The 14,219-nt window shown below is 43.7% G+C and overlaps 1 protein-coding gene across 5 annotated transcripts; it reads right to left on the minus strand.

The window, feature by feature from the left end:
- Nucleotides 1-1,631: 1,631 nt before the first annotated feature.
- Zkscan3 (zinc finger with KRAB and SCAN domains 3) lies at nucleotides 1,632-14,013 on the minus strand. 5 transcript variants are annotated; one of them, XM_048461222.3, is made up of 6 exons: nucleotides 13,927-14,013; nucleotides 7,601-8,078; nucleotides 6,317-6,464; nucleotides 5,961-6,025; nucleotides 5,578-5,701; nucleotides 1,632-3,348 (listed from the first exon to the last, which is right to left on the minus strand). In XM_048461222.3, exons 2-6 carry the CDS (start codon nucleotides 8,015-8,017, stop codon nucleotides 2,444-2,446), a joined length of 1,659 nt encoding a protein of 552 aa, XP_048317179.1. In that variant the 5' UTR covers nucleotides 8,018-8,078; nucleotides 13,927-14,013; the 3' UTR covers nucleotides 1,632-2,443. The 5 variants fall into 5 exon arrangements, with proteins under 5 accessions (XP_048317179.1, XP_048317182.1, XP_048317184.1 ...); XM_048461225.3 differs by having other exon boundaries at nucleotides 7,601-8,075; nucleotides 13,927-14,007; XM_048461227.3 differs by lacking the exon at nucleotides 13,927-14,013 and adding an exon at nucleotides 13,648-13,858 and having other exon boundaries at nucleotides 7,601-8,075.
- Nucleotides 14,014-14,219: the final 206 nt, after the last annotated feature.

Here is a 14,219-nt window from a genome sequence, read left to right on the forward strand (position 1 = left end):
AGCTTTAAAGAAATGCATTTAGTGAGAGAATATAACACATAAGCAAAATCATTGTGAAATCAAACTAAAAAAGTTTGCTATCTCCAAACTTCAGAATCTCCACATTACTACTATAACTATGGAAGATTGCTGATGCTAGAAACCAATGGAGAAATATGGCGAGATACAGTTATGGGAGTATTTCTCCTAAGAAGTGACAGACCAGTGAGTCTCAATCTGTGGGGCATTACCCCCTTGGGGGATTACATATCAGATACCTTGCATATCAGATATTTACAATTCATAACAGTAACAAAATTATGGCTATTATGTAGCAACACAGAAATTTTATGGTTGGGATCACAACATGAGTAACTGTATTAAAGGGTCGCAGCATCAGGAAGGCTGAAAACCACTGTGGATAGACTAACAAAAGTTTGCAAGAAAGCAGGTATTCTAAGACCTTTGTAGAAGCAGCTCCATTGGAAGTATGTGTAATAAATACTTTCACAGTGCTGACTTCAATTGATAAGTGTGAAATTTTCACCATGATTGAAAACAAAATAAGCAAATGAACAAATCAACCAGCCAACCAGATGCTGCTCTGCAGAGTCCAAGGCGAGCACTGAGGGCGAACATAAAGTACTTGCCTGCGCAGTTCAGCAGCGTCGGGTATGCGTGATTTGGAGTCAACACGTAAGAAAGCAAAGACTGTTGCACTGGCGCTCTGAACCCCCAAACAAGCAATCCCTATTTTCAATAGTTAGTGTGAATTCCCTGGCTTGCTCAGGTATGGACTTAGCAGGGGTAGGTTCTGTGCAGTTTATTATCCATATGTTGTAGGTGAATGATCTTCGAGAAAAGTAGAACAGCAGCTACCAGGTTCCTGAAACTTCCTATAAAAAGATGTTTAGATTTATTTGTGGGTGTTTTGCTCATATGCATGTCTGTGTACCAAGTGTGCTCAGTGGTCAGAAGAGGGTGCTGGATTCCCTGGAACTGGGTTATGGATAGTTTCAGTACACCGTGTGGGTACTGAGTATTCAACCTAGATCTTCTGCAACAACAAGTGCTCTACTGAAATACTTCTTTTTGTTGTTGTTGTTATTGTTTGTTTTTTGAGGCAGGGTTTCTCTGTGTAGCCCTAATTTTCCTAGAACTTGCTTTGTAGATCAGGCTACCCTAGATGCTGGGATTAAGCCCGGCTACTGAAATACTCTAGAGTGTTCACATAGTTCCCCAGCACTACTGTAGAGACAGGTAAACATTTGATGTTAGTTCTTTTTAGGAAGCTGGCCATACAAGGACATAGCAAACTAGCAGCGTCACTGCCTACATGGTGTTGCCTGTGAGATCCCTCTCCCTGGGGTAAACACTGGAACAGAGCACATGAAGAGAGCACGTGCTGTCTATCCAGCAGTGCGCTCCCGTGAACTCTTGTTCACACACACAGGATCTTGTGAGTAACCTGCTCGCCACACGTGCTTATGGACTGTCCCCAGCTCTGAGGGGTTTTGTTTGTTTTTATCTCTTGGTATCATAACTCCACTGCTTTAGTACAATGAGCCTGTGGTTAGGACATAAGGAGAGGAGGCAGGAGCTCCTGGTTAGGCCCAAGACAACCACCAAAGTGAGAATCAAGAGGCTAATCCTTAGACATTGATCACTTTATTCTGGAACTGGTTTTCACACTACATGAGTAGGAAAGGGTTTTTTTTTTTTCTTTCTCCCAAGAGTAACAAAATTAACAGAAAAAAAATATTACTGGAATCCTATGGGTGGCACATTCACAATGACTTAATGCTAAAGAAGCTGTTTAAGGCACTCTCACAGAATTCCTAAATTAGGTAAAGAATTAAAGGGTTCTAGCATAGTAACCTCACCCTCACCCCTCCCCTGCCAAGTCAGGGAACTTGGCAAAAAACAAAAGCAAAAATAAAAACAAGGCAGTACTACATTGACTCAATCTAAAACATCCTGTTGTTTGTTTTTTAAGATATACAAATGGCCTTGGTGAAATTTTCCAGACAATAATGGGTTTTCAGAGCTATGCAGGAAACCTCCCCAGTATATTTAATAAGTCTCTATGAGTTAGCACCTGTATACAAGGCACAAAGCAGGACATATGATTTCCAAGTCTGACCACTTGTGAAGGGCCCATTAGCCTAACAAAGTGTCAGAGTAACACCCCCAAAGCATAAGTGTCCCTCAGGAGACCTGAGATGCAGGCCAAGGGAAGGCAATTTGCCAGTCAGGAAGCCCATTTGATTCTAATGGGTGAGAACTCTTACAGACAACTCTTTCTCATAACCTCCTATGCAGTAAGTTTTTTGTTTCCCTCTGGTTACCTTCTAGCATGTAGAAGATAATGAGTCTCAGCCAGATCCCTAATATCTAAGGATGTGCATTATTAGATAGAGCCCCCAGCTATGACTTCTGCAGTCATAAGGGCTCAAGGGTGACTTCAGTTCAATGACAGTTGAACACCAACTTCGGAATGTACGGCGGGGGTCACTGTGACAGGTTTCTTCCCTGTGTGTCTTCTCTGATGTTGAATAAGGTATGAAGGTCGGGTGAAGCCTTTTCCACATGTTTTGCACTCAAAGGGTTTTTCACCAGTGTGTACTTTTTGGTGTTCAATAAGGCTTGTAATCCTACTGAAACTTCTCGCACAATCATTGCATTGATAAGACACAGGAGTTTCAATATTTTCCCAATGGCTTTCCACCCTACTATGACTTTCCCAGTAAGGTTCTGGAACAAAAAAATCTTTATCCCCAGTATGGGTCCTCTGGTGTCTCAGGAGATGTGAGCTACGCCTAAAGGCTTTGGGACACATATTGCACTGGTATGGCTTCTCCCCAGTGTGAATTCTGTGATGCTCAAGGAGGCTGCAGCTCTGGGTGAAGGTCTTCCCACAGTCATCACACTCGTAGGGCTTTTCCCCAGTGTGGGTTCGCTGGTGCTTGATGAGATCTGAGCTGTGACTGAAGGCCTTGCCGCATTCTTCACACTCATATGGCTTCTCCCCAGTGTGCACCCGCTGGTGAATGATGAGAGCTGAGCTCCCAATGAAGGCTTTGCCACACTCCTCACATTCATAGGGTTTCAATCCAGTGTGGATTCTTTTGTGTTTACTTAAGCCTGAACTCTGAGCAAAACTCTTTCCACATTCACGGCAATAGAACCGCCTATTTCCAGTGGCAGTTTTCTGTGTTGTCTGTAACTTGCCTTCCTGCTCACTGGCTTCTGTACCTGCAGGAATCTGGACAGTGTCTTCACCCAAGTAGCACAGTGTCTGCTCAGGCTTTTGTTCTGTGTACTCCTCAGCTGGAGGTAAGTCCCTAATCTTAGTCTGCATGTCCTGATCTGAAACACAAATGCCAACAACTGTTAAGTACGTTTTGTATTGGAGCACTATGATGAGTAGCATGGAGAGAATTACAAAGGTCAAACATTTAAATGTAGAAATTCGGATGGGACAAAAAGGAGGACACAGAGAAGCTAGGGAGACCTAGAGACAGGAATGGGGCTGTTAATAGACGGGTACAACTGAGAATGGAGGGAGTGGAGGAAACCAGTGAGAACCGACGACTCCCTCTAAGTTGTAATACTAGAAAGGCGGCACAGACATACACCTAAGGTTAGTACTGCACTTTCTCTGCTGGGGAGGAGTGGAGCTGAGCAAGCCTTTGGAGACCAGAAAATCATTAGTGAGTCATAGATCTTGGATACTGAACTACAAGGTGTAAAGCTATACTCTGGACTTCGGGTTTGCTTAAGTGTGATGGTTTTTATGCCCCAGTTCTTCCCTTTTGGAGTAAAGAATCTTTAACTTGTTCTTAATTTTACAGGAACCAACAGTTAAAGAGACTGGATATTTTAAAAAAGATTCTGCATTCTAAAGTGTTGAGATTTTTAAAAAGGCTATGAGATTTTAAAAAGTTATACTGCTTTATATTGGGATAAAATCTTGGGGACAAAAAAGGAAAGGTTGCTTTAATAGTGGTGCATTTTTATGTCAGGTTGACAAGGGTCAACTAATTTGTGCTGGTTACTTTCTGTCAACCTGACACAAACCAGAGTCACTCCTGAAAAGGGTATCTCAGTTGAGTAACCACCTCCATCAGACTGCTCTGTAGACAAGTCTGTGTGGCATTTTCTTGTTTGATCACTGATGTGGTGGATGTCCACCACACTGTGGGGATGCCATCCCTGGACAGGTAGTTCTGATTATACCAGAAAGTAATAGAGTAAGCCAGTTTGCAGATTTTGTCAATGGTCTCTGCTTTAGTCCCTGCCCTCAGATTCCTGTTTGAGTTCCTGCTCTAATTTCCCTCAATGGAGTCATGAAAATAAACCCTCGAGCCCTGCAAGGAGTCATAATATGTAAATCATATGGTATTTATTATTGCAGGAGAAAACAAACTAGAACAGATGTGAGAAAGACTGAGTACAGGAAGTAACAGAAAACAGGGCAAGTGTTCACATTTGCTCACGGTAAAGAGAAAGGCAGTTATGCGGAACTGTGCCGTGGCAGTGGTGGGCATACCAGAATAGAGCATCAGCTCTCTGAGACAAACTGGAGCCACTACCCTGCCACCAATGAGTTGTGTGACTTCTGACAAGTCTGACAACCCTATGTCCTTGCCTCTAGGTGTGTGTGTGTGTGTGTGTGTGTGTGTGTGTGTGTATGCATGTATATGTGTATATACACACACCTATAGCTGATATATAATGTTGCTTCATTCTCACACTCTGACTCCATGACGCATTTCTTGTGGAGAAGCTTCTCAGCTTTTTCACTAGTCATGGATGGGAATAGGAAGGGAAAGGGAAGATTTTTTTTTTTCCAGTTCATTCAAGCCACGATCTCATACATGCTAGGCAAGTGTTCTACCTCTGAGATGCACAGGCCCAGCACTCAGTCTTTACCCAGAATCTCCTCTGAGCCAGCACAGCATTAGGGGCAGGATCTACTTTATCCCACCCATCTTGACTAGATACCCAGGGAGTGTGCTACTGTTTTCGTCAACTTGACACAAATCTGGGTATATTGGGGAAAAATCTTAATTGAGATAATCCCTCTATAAGACTGGCCTGTAGGTGAGTCTGTGGGGACATTTTCTTGATTAATTATAAATGTGGGAAGGCCTAGCTCCTTATGACAGTGCCATCTCTGACATGATGTCATGGAGTATATAGTAAAACAGGCTAAATTAGCTGGGAAAAGCAAGCCAGTAAGCAGTACCCTACCATGGCTTCTGTTTCTACCTCAAGGTTTCTGATTTGAGTTTTTGTCATGACTCTGATATTGAACTCTAATGTGGAACTGTACACTGAAATAAACCCTTTCTTCCCCAAGTTGCTTTTACTCATAGTGTTTTGTGACGAAAATAGAAACCCTAACTGCGACAGAGGATAAAGAATCAAGATTACAAGCATTAAGGAGCTAGTCAATAATAGGCTTTCAAAGCGTGTTTATAATTTCAAACATAATGAACTTAATAGCTTCTAACAGCCCAACAGGGGAAGGAGGTTCTATTACAGAAAAGATAGCAAGAAGTCCGAGAAGAAATTAGCATCTTACAGTCTTACCCAGGGAAACCAGGCTGCCAGGGTTTTCCTGTATGTCGTCTTTGTAGAGGTTCATCTGAGATGAATCCTGTTCTGTCCATCTGGGAGAAAGGGCTGGAGCTACATCTTCCATTTTTAGCAACCCCTAAAAAAAATAAAAGTCCATCAAAGAGATGGAACAGGGAATATCTGGGTTGCAAGTTCACAGGCTTGAGCATTCCACCTCCAAATGGCAAAGTCTGAAGCACACTAATGGGAAGTTGAACAGTACGAAGACCTTGGGATGAAAAAGGAAATGCAGACTCCAACTAAGAATGGGGTGGAGAATGGAGGCCAGGGTAGGGATGGATGGAAAGGGGGTACACTAGTAAAGGATGTTGAAGAGGGGGACAACTCTAGCTCACCTGTAACTCGGAAGTGAGCCTGGGAGCTGCCACTCCATCTTCTCCACAGTGGACCCCCTGGGTGACTACAACAGAAAGCTCTGGGTGAGACTCCCACGAGTACCCAGTACCCTCAAATTGTGGAACCCAGGTTTAAAAGCTTGACCAATAAATTTTTGCAAATACATGTTTATAAAATATTTTCTTTTCCAAAATACCTGATTGCTACCAGAGCCAAAGATATTCTGTGAAGATACACAAAAGCTCTTGGAAAGCCAGAGTATGGGTCATTGGGAAAGCACTTGATTAGCATGTGTGAAGTCCTGGATTTCATCACATGTACTACCACAAGAAGAAAAATGACATAAAACACTAACCTCTGACTTCTGAGGGCAGGGATCCCAAAGACTCCTGCTTAAGCAGAGGCTCCATGGGCTCCATCTGGCTACTCTCTGAGCCCTGAGCTGATGTCAACAGTACTGCCTTGGAACAAAGGATTTCCTGCCCATCGTCATCATCTGGAACCTAGAAGTCATTCATTTATTTTTATTTTCCATATATTTATTAGACATTCCCAAAGTAACTTCAGTTTGACACTGTCTCCAAACTCTACAAATATGTACTTATTTAATACAGACGACTTCATGAGGGCACAGCTTACTCAAAATCACTCTACTAAATGACAAAGCTAAGAGGGGAGACCAGGCAAATGTTTCCACAGTTCATTCAATGCTTCCTATATATGTAGATTTATGAACTCACTTAGGAAAACGGTGATATAAACCCAATAATGCTAATTTCTTAGAAGAAACCTGAGGACACTATTTTTAGTTTAGTCTATAGAATGGGTGAAACCAGAAAGCCGACAGTATATGAAGCCACCCAGTAGGGCGTGGCACGTGCTATCTGAAGCAGATTTGCTTCAGATCATTGTTACAGTTTCCAAGTCCTGCTGTCTCCCACTGCTCAGCATCCCCACACCTTTCAGACTGAAGCTCAGCAGCTGTGGTGACTTCACTGTTAGAAAACTCAGGCAGTAACTCCAAGTCCAGACCTTTGACTTTGGTCACTGCTTAGAAAGTCATGTCTCCTGAATAAAAACACTAGGGAATGTAGAGAGGAAACTGTCTCCTATAATAGGCCAGAAGATGGAAGCTAAAAGCAGCTCATTTTCTGCCAGAGGGGTCCACAAGGGGTCCATAAATTTGGATAGCAAAAACCTTTTAGATTCTAAGAAAATTGTGGAATTTCCCTCTATTGTCAATGAGAACAACAAAGCAAGGTGGCTAAGTACGACAGCACTGAAGATGTCGTCACATGACAAGCCAAGAAAACTTATCAAGTCGCTTGTGCCCACTGCCCCTGTGCTCAAGCCTGTCCTCGGGTCTTACTCAGCACACCAGTTAGTTCACATCTAACCTTTCACCACTCTGCTCCACACAGTCTACCCGCGCTGCGCTAGCTTTGAGTTCTCCCCAATCCTTGTACTTTCCTTTGCGCTTTTAACTATTCTGAGGGGTGCAGGCCACTTCGCTGTTGCCTCAGGTTCCCAGTTCAGACTGAGACTTCGCAGGCTCTAAGCAATGCCTCCCTTGGATCTTGCTCGAGGTTTCTGGAAGGCACAGGGCATAGGTCTCAGACCCTAAACCTGTTCCTTCTACCTGTGGAGGCGTCTCGTCCAGCTGCCTCTCCAAGTACTCCAACAGCGCCACCACCTCCTCCCCGCTGTCGGGGTGCTGCTCGCGCACCCAGGCCTGTAGCTCCCCTGGCAGGATGGTCAGGAACTGCTCCAGCACCAGCAGCTCCAGAATCTGCTCTTTGCTGTGCATATCTGGCCGCAGCCACTGTCTGCAGAGCTCTCGGAGCCGGCTCAGCGCCTGCCGGGGTCCAGCAGCCTCTGGGTAGCGGAAAGCGCGGAAGCGCTGGCGGGAGCGGTCTGGCCCAGGGCTGCCCAGCCAACTGGCCTCCTCTGCCAAGGGCGAGGCCTCTTCCTGTTCCACCTTTATGACCAGCAACTCCATCTGGTCCTCTGCAGAGTGTGAGTCCAGGGCTGTGCTTTCCCTTGATTCTCTAGCCATCCCGAGCCAAGTAGTTCTCCTGTTTCACTGCAGCTGTGAGCTGTATTTCTGCAAGAGACTACTGAGAGGTGGAGAGGACTATGAGCCACTGGGAGTTGCAAATGCTCCCCTCCTTCTATGCCCAGGACCCCGGGGAACCTGCCAAAGAGCAGCTGGGGAGATCCCCATGTTCAAATACCTCTGTAGGTTTCCATTTGGGGGGACTTAGAATCAACTAGGTTTGTCTGAAGAGGTTAAACATAGGTCAGAAGATCCACGTGACTGCGGGTGGCATCATGCCACGTGCTCCGGCCTCACACAGAAAGGAGCCAACATGTGGAACAGCAATATTTGTCTGCTTCCTCACTACAGACAGATGAGTAGCTGCCTCCTTGTTGGACTATACCCTCAAACTGCCAAAGGAAACCCTTCCTCAGCTTGCTTCTGTCGGGTAGTTTGTCACAGCAATAAGGAAGTACCTAACTTAACTAGACCTGAGAAGAGGAGCCGCTGCTGTGATAAACTTGACCACGTGTTTCTTACCCAAGCACTAAATGGACATAACTAAAGTTTAATAGGCCATTCTGGTGAGAGTGTGGAATTCCAGAATGCCAGGAACGTGAGCAGTGGAAGCCTAGCTGACGGAGTTTCGGAGTGGAATACAGACCCTTTCAGGAACAGGAATGCAATCTCTTAATGTTTACATCCTGACAAAGAATCTGGCTGTATTCAGTCCATACCATAAGACTGAAATAAAAAATTAGCAGACTAATTTATTTGGCAGAAGAAATTCCAACCAGGATAGCATGCAGGCTATGGCATGACTAGTGCTCACTTATTCAAGTCAGTAAGTAGAGAAACCAAAAATATATGAAACTGTGGTTTGTTCAGGAAAGGCGAGTGTCCAGTGTAATGAAACAATGAGGGTGCAGGCAGATAAAGCTTCTGTAGCTATTACACTAGCATTGTGAAAGATAAATCTTGTGTTCTACATCTGGGAAATAGGAAAAGCTCTCTGAAGGCAAGACCCCACACATCCATTCAAAACCCTAACTTGTAAAATTCATGTAAAAGGGAGAAGCGAAGCTGAAAACATCACCACAAGAGTTTACTGATTCAAAATGGCAGCCTATGGAAGCATGTGCCCTGAGTCAGCCTCAAAGGTAGGCAGATACCACTATAACAGTAGTATAAAGGAATCAAGCTACATTTCAAACAAGCAATACTTGAAAGAATCATCCAAGTAGTAATGGCTTTGGAAGCATGAAAGACATAAAAGTAATCAAGGAGACTTGCACAATTCCAGAAAGACCCTCCAACTAGGCTGTGTGGTGGGGTCAGATTCCCCATAAGAAGGTCGTTGCATGAAGCTGGAAATATAAAACCTACATTGCAATGGAGATTCCAAAATATAAAAGATGCTAGGATCATGGGACATCCGCTGAGGAAAACCAAGGCACAGAGTGGAGCTGGAACGAGAGGTCATGTGCTGTAGACAACAGAGCTGGGGAGGTAGAGCTGTCCAGAGCTGTTAAGCCCAGATGACTGCATCATGAGCCTGAGGCATGCAGGATTTGATATTTTCCTCCTAGTCTTGCTTTAGTCCAATCTTGCCCTGCTATGTTCCCGTTCCTCATGTTTGGAATAGGAATATTTACTTTGAGCCCATGTACATAAGAAGTACATTACTTATATTATTTTACAGGAACTCACAGTTAAAGAGACTGCCTGAGTTTCAGAAAAAAAAAAAAAAAACTCTGCGCTTACATTCTGAATAGTGTTGGAACTGTTAAATACTATATGGATAGTTAGAAATAGACTAAAACACATTTTACATTATGAGATGAATGTAACTGTGGGGGCCAGGGTTAATATGTTCTGATTTAAGTGATGCATTTAATTATGACAAGTTAATCTTGTTAAGGTGATAGGGTTTAGGATCACTTATGAAACTCTGAGGGCATTTGTAGTGAGCTTTAACTGAAGTAAGAAGACCTACTGTGTATATAGGCAGTACCATTCCATGGGCTAAGATCCTAGACTGAATAAAAAGTAGAAAGTAGAGCACTGACATCCATCTCTCTCTCTCTGCTTCCTGATGACAGAATGTGACCCACCACACCAACCTTCAACTCTGATTTCCCCTCTATGGTAGACAGTATCTTCAAATAAACCCTTCTTTAAGTTATATTGCTAGGTATTTTGCTAGAGTAATTAGGAAATCTGAACCTTACAATAAGTTCTCCAAAGAATGTTCTGGAAATGGGTCTGACACCTCATATCCCTGGAGAGAGAAATTGAGAGTAGGGCAGCCAAGTTTCAGTGGACCTGTAATTCTAGCAGTGGGAATGTACAGAACAGAGTATCCCTAGATTGGATGGCCAACTCTTGCCCAAGTGGTGAGCTTTAGGTTTAGTGAGAGACCTGTCTCAGAAACATAAATAGATAAAGATAAAGGTGGAGAGCAATAGAGGAAGACATTCAATACTGATCTCTGGCTTCCATGTGCACATGTGTGCATGTACTAGTATGTACAAGCACACAAACATTTGAACACAAACATACCACACACACACTGTAGACTTCAAAACTAGAAAATGTGATGATTCATCTCCATGTTCTAAGCTTACAGGAAACTTAGAAACCAGAGGAGGTTAAGGAGGTAAGGACACAGGCTGCCCCCGTAGCATACCAGCAGGCGTGGCTGTTTCCCAGGGTTGAACAACAGATAGCAGATGGATGGGCAGATGTGCCGAAGAGCTGCGACACATGCAGATTGAGCAAAGGGAGGCACCCCTGCTTTTCCTTCACTGTGTAATCTCACATCTCTGTTAAATAGGCATTAATGGCTGTCCAATGGGCTTCTCAAGGGAGATGAAGTTGGCATAAACCATGTCAAAGAAGACTGGGTGAGTACCCCACCTGAGTTAGAATATGAGCACTAGAATAAGACAACATTTATGGAGGCCCTTCCTCTGCCCACTATCAGACCTTGGAAATGTCACTTGTTAACCAGTCAGTGCCTCAGGTTCTTTTTCACAGCTTCTCAGAAACTGTGAGACCTGGGATTCCTAAAAGGGATGGAAGATCTGATTCCTCTGACTAGAAGGAATGGGAGGGACTAGGCAAGAACTGCCTGAAAGTTCAGTGAGTACTGTCAGAGCGCTCTTCTTCACCCGCTGGAGGAAGACCAGAGTGAGGAAGACTGGGGGAGCAGCTAAGGCAAGGAATTTCCAAGTCTGTGCCCATTTCAAGTCCTACCTCTCACTTCAGTTTCCTACAGTTCAGGGACAGCACAGATGACAGATGGAGCTAAGGAACCTTGACTTAATTGTGCTTTTTCTTTTGGTTTTATAAGACAGGGTCTCACTCCAGTTCAGGATGGCCCTGGGTTTACCAAGTAGGCCATGGTGTCCTTGAACTCAGGGCAATCTTCCTGACTCAACTTGCCAAGAGCTGAGATTACTGGTGTGAACCATCACATCTGGATGAACATCACATCAACTGTTAGAAAAAACAAACCAAACCAAAAAAAAAAAAAAAAAGAAAAGAAAAAAACCCAAAAACCAAAAATCTTCCTCATAATTAGCTGTCACAAGAGATCTGGGATACTCTAACTTTTTCTCAAGTAAACCTAATTTAATCATACTTTAGATCCAAGAACTCAAGTCCAGGTAAAAACACAAGAGCAAATTAAAATTATTAAGGCTTTGCTACACAACAGACTCACTGGAAAGCTTTTAAAGCCTATGATAGTTGGGCAGATAAGGTCAACTGAACCAGCTTCTGGGGGTGAGCTATAGGCCTCAGTATTTGAGAACTTACTGTGTGATCCAATGTACAGCCAAGGGTGAGAACTAAGAAGCTAAAGAGATGAGATTTTTTTTTAAGTATCAGTAGAATAAAGCAATTGATGTGACGATATTAAAAACCCTTTTCCCATAAATAGTATTTTAAAGAGGAAGCAAAGGGAAGGCAGACTAGCATAGATTAGATGAGACAGGAATTCAGTACAAACTACGTAGTTTAAACAATATCCGCAAACTGTAAAAAGATATTTGTGGGTCAATCAGGAAAACATGAACACAGTGTTAAGGAAATGCTGTCAATTCTGTTTATTGTGACAGTGTGGCTAAATTAAAGTTCCTATCTTAGTACGGACATACTTGCAGATGGCTATGATGTCTTGACCTCCAGTCTGCTGTAAAATGAATGAAAGGAAGATGAGAGGGAGAGGAGAAAAAGGAAAAGGGAGGCAGGGAAGGGCAGATGGCAAGAGGAGGAAAGTGAAGGAAACGGGAAAGCCAGGAAAAACGCGAATGAAATGAAATTAAGTAAAACTGCTGAATGATGGGCTGACTGCTGCAGTCAAGTTGAAATGTTTTGCCGACTGACATTTAAACCTTTTTCAATATAATACTACACATTAAACAAAATCCTATCTTTTCTTTCCTAAATACAGTCCAAAACATTTTGTTGGGGTCAAGGGAGGTAAGAGTAAACCCGATATCGAAAGGGTGTTGGGAGAGGCTGTAGGGAGAAAAAGGAACACTGATATATTCCTAAAAATCATTTTCAGTCACTCACGTTTCATCGCCTGTCCTTTCTGAAGTCTCAGCCCAACTGGGCAGAGTTCAAAGGTACAGGATCATGACTGTTTACAAAGTGGGAGAGTTTGCCAAATAAGTAAACCAAAGACAAGGTTTTTAGTTTTTTTTGTTAAGTTACAAATAGAGAAAAGAATGCTACAGGGATCCCTGTAGGTTCCAAGAATGTTAAAAACCCCAAATTCTCCAAGAAAAAGAGGCAGATAAAAGAATTATAAAAGATTGCAAGAGACATCGATTCAATGGCAATGGTAAACGATATATGGTCAACATTAGCCTTAAAAACCTGCAACAAGAATGAAGTGTTAGTACGACTCAGTTTCAAATCTATCTCTCTAATCTGTCACCAATCTATCTAACTATCAGTCATATCGATCATCCATCCATGGGATCCTTAAGCAGGTGAGGATTCTTGCTGAGGGCCAGAAAGCTGGCAGGTCGCAAAACAGGAATGTCAGCTTACACCAGGGTCCTTAGTCTCTTCACTGTTAGATACCTCCTGCTGCTCCTTCTGTTTCTCAAGCTCCTCCTCCCCCTAAAAAAATGGCATCCCCAAGACTGTAAAACTCTGTGAGTCTGAGCATCACAACACACTACACAAACCACTTCTCATCTTTCCTTTGGGATAGGCTCTTCTCCAGAATGTTTTATTTTCCTTCCTAAAATACAGAAATTACCCATTATAAAGAGAACTGGTAAATAGCACTAAAATTCAAAAGGCAATAGCCAGAACCAAGGCTAGTCACCGAGGCGAAAGTGCTGTCCTAGTTAGAAAGAGAGACAGCAATAATAAAAGCAATCTTTACACTGCCGATTACCCCGTGCCTGGTACTATTTTAAGCACCTTGCACAAATGAAGCCTTTTACTCCTCACAGCAATCCAGTAAGTTAGGCGATATCATTATTCCCTAAAATAGCAAAATATAGAAAGTTAAGGGACTGGGAGTAAGTCACAAAATAGCACAGGCCAAAATCCACCAGGCAACCCGACTCCAAAGTTCTGGCTCTTTTCCAGTACCCCAGAATAAAGACCTTGGAACTGACCTTGTCTCCAGGAAAAGCAAAACTGTGCCGTCTCTCATTTTCAAAGCTTAAGTACAAGACCCAAGAATCCCACCTCCAAATGCCCTGAGACTGACCAGACACCCGGAACCGGCCCGAGGCGAGGCGCCCGAGGCCCTGTTGGGCACTCGGCCCAAGTGGCCACCGAGGTTTTTTTCCGGCGCCGCTAGGCCGCAGGGGAAGTCGTTCTGTCCCACCCTCCCCGACCCACAAGCAGCCCTGGCCACTGGAGGACTGTAGCAAGACGTGACCCAAACCCACCCGCGATCGCAGCACCGCGCAGCACCCCGCAGTCACAAAAGTGTCCGAAAGTCCGACCCCGGGGGGCGGGGCACAGGGCACTTCCGGCCTCTCTAGGCAACAGCGACACTCTATGGTTCGCCTACTTCCCCCCCCTTCGTGGTTGCTTCGTGAAAAATATTTTTAAAAAGTATATATTTTTAACTGAAGTAGAATTACATCACTTTCTCTTCTCCCTTTCCTCCCTCCAGCTCTTCCCAAGAAACCCTTCCATACCCTCCCACTCTTAAGTTGATAGCCTCTTTTTATTACTG

The sequence above is a fragment of the Myodes glareolus genome, chromosome 14 (genome assembly GCF_982192425.1).
Source record: "Myodes glareolus chromosome 14, mMyoGla1.1, whole genome shotgun sequence".
Lineage (NCBI taxonomy): Eukaryota > Metazoa > Chordata > Mammalia > Rodentia > Cricetidae > Myodes > Myodes glareolus.

Bases quoted from the DNA above. Each gene is read 5' to 3' on its own strand.
- Zkscan3 (XM_048461222.3), bottom strand. From the start codon at position 8,017: ATGGCTAGAGAATCAAGGGAAAGCACAGCCCTGGACTCACACTCTGCA. The intron at 6,465-7,600 runs GTAGAAGGAACA...AATGACTTCTAG, and splicing joins TGGACGAGACGCCTCCACAG to GTTCCAGATGATGACGATGG. The intron at 6,026-6,316 runs GTTAGTGTTTTA...TTTCTGTTGTAG, and splicing joins CCTGCCCTCAGAAGTCAGAG to TCACCCAGGGGGTCCACTGT.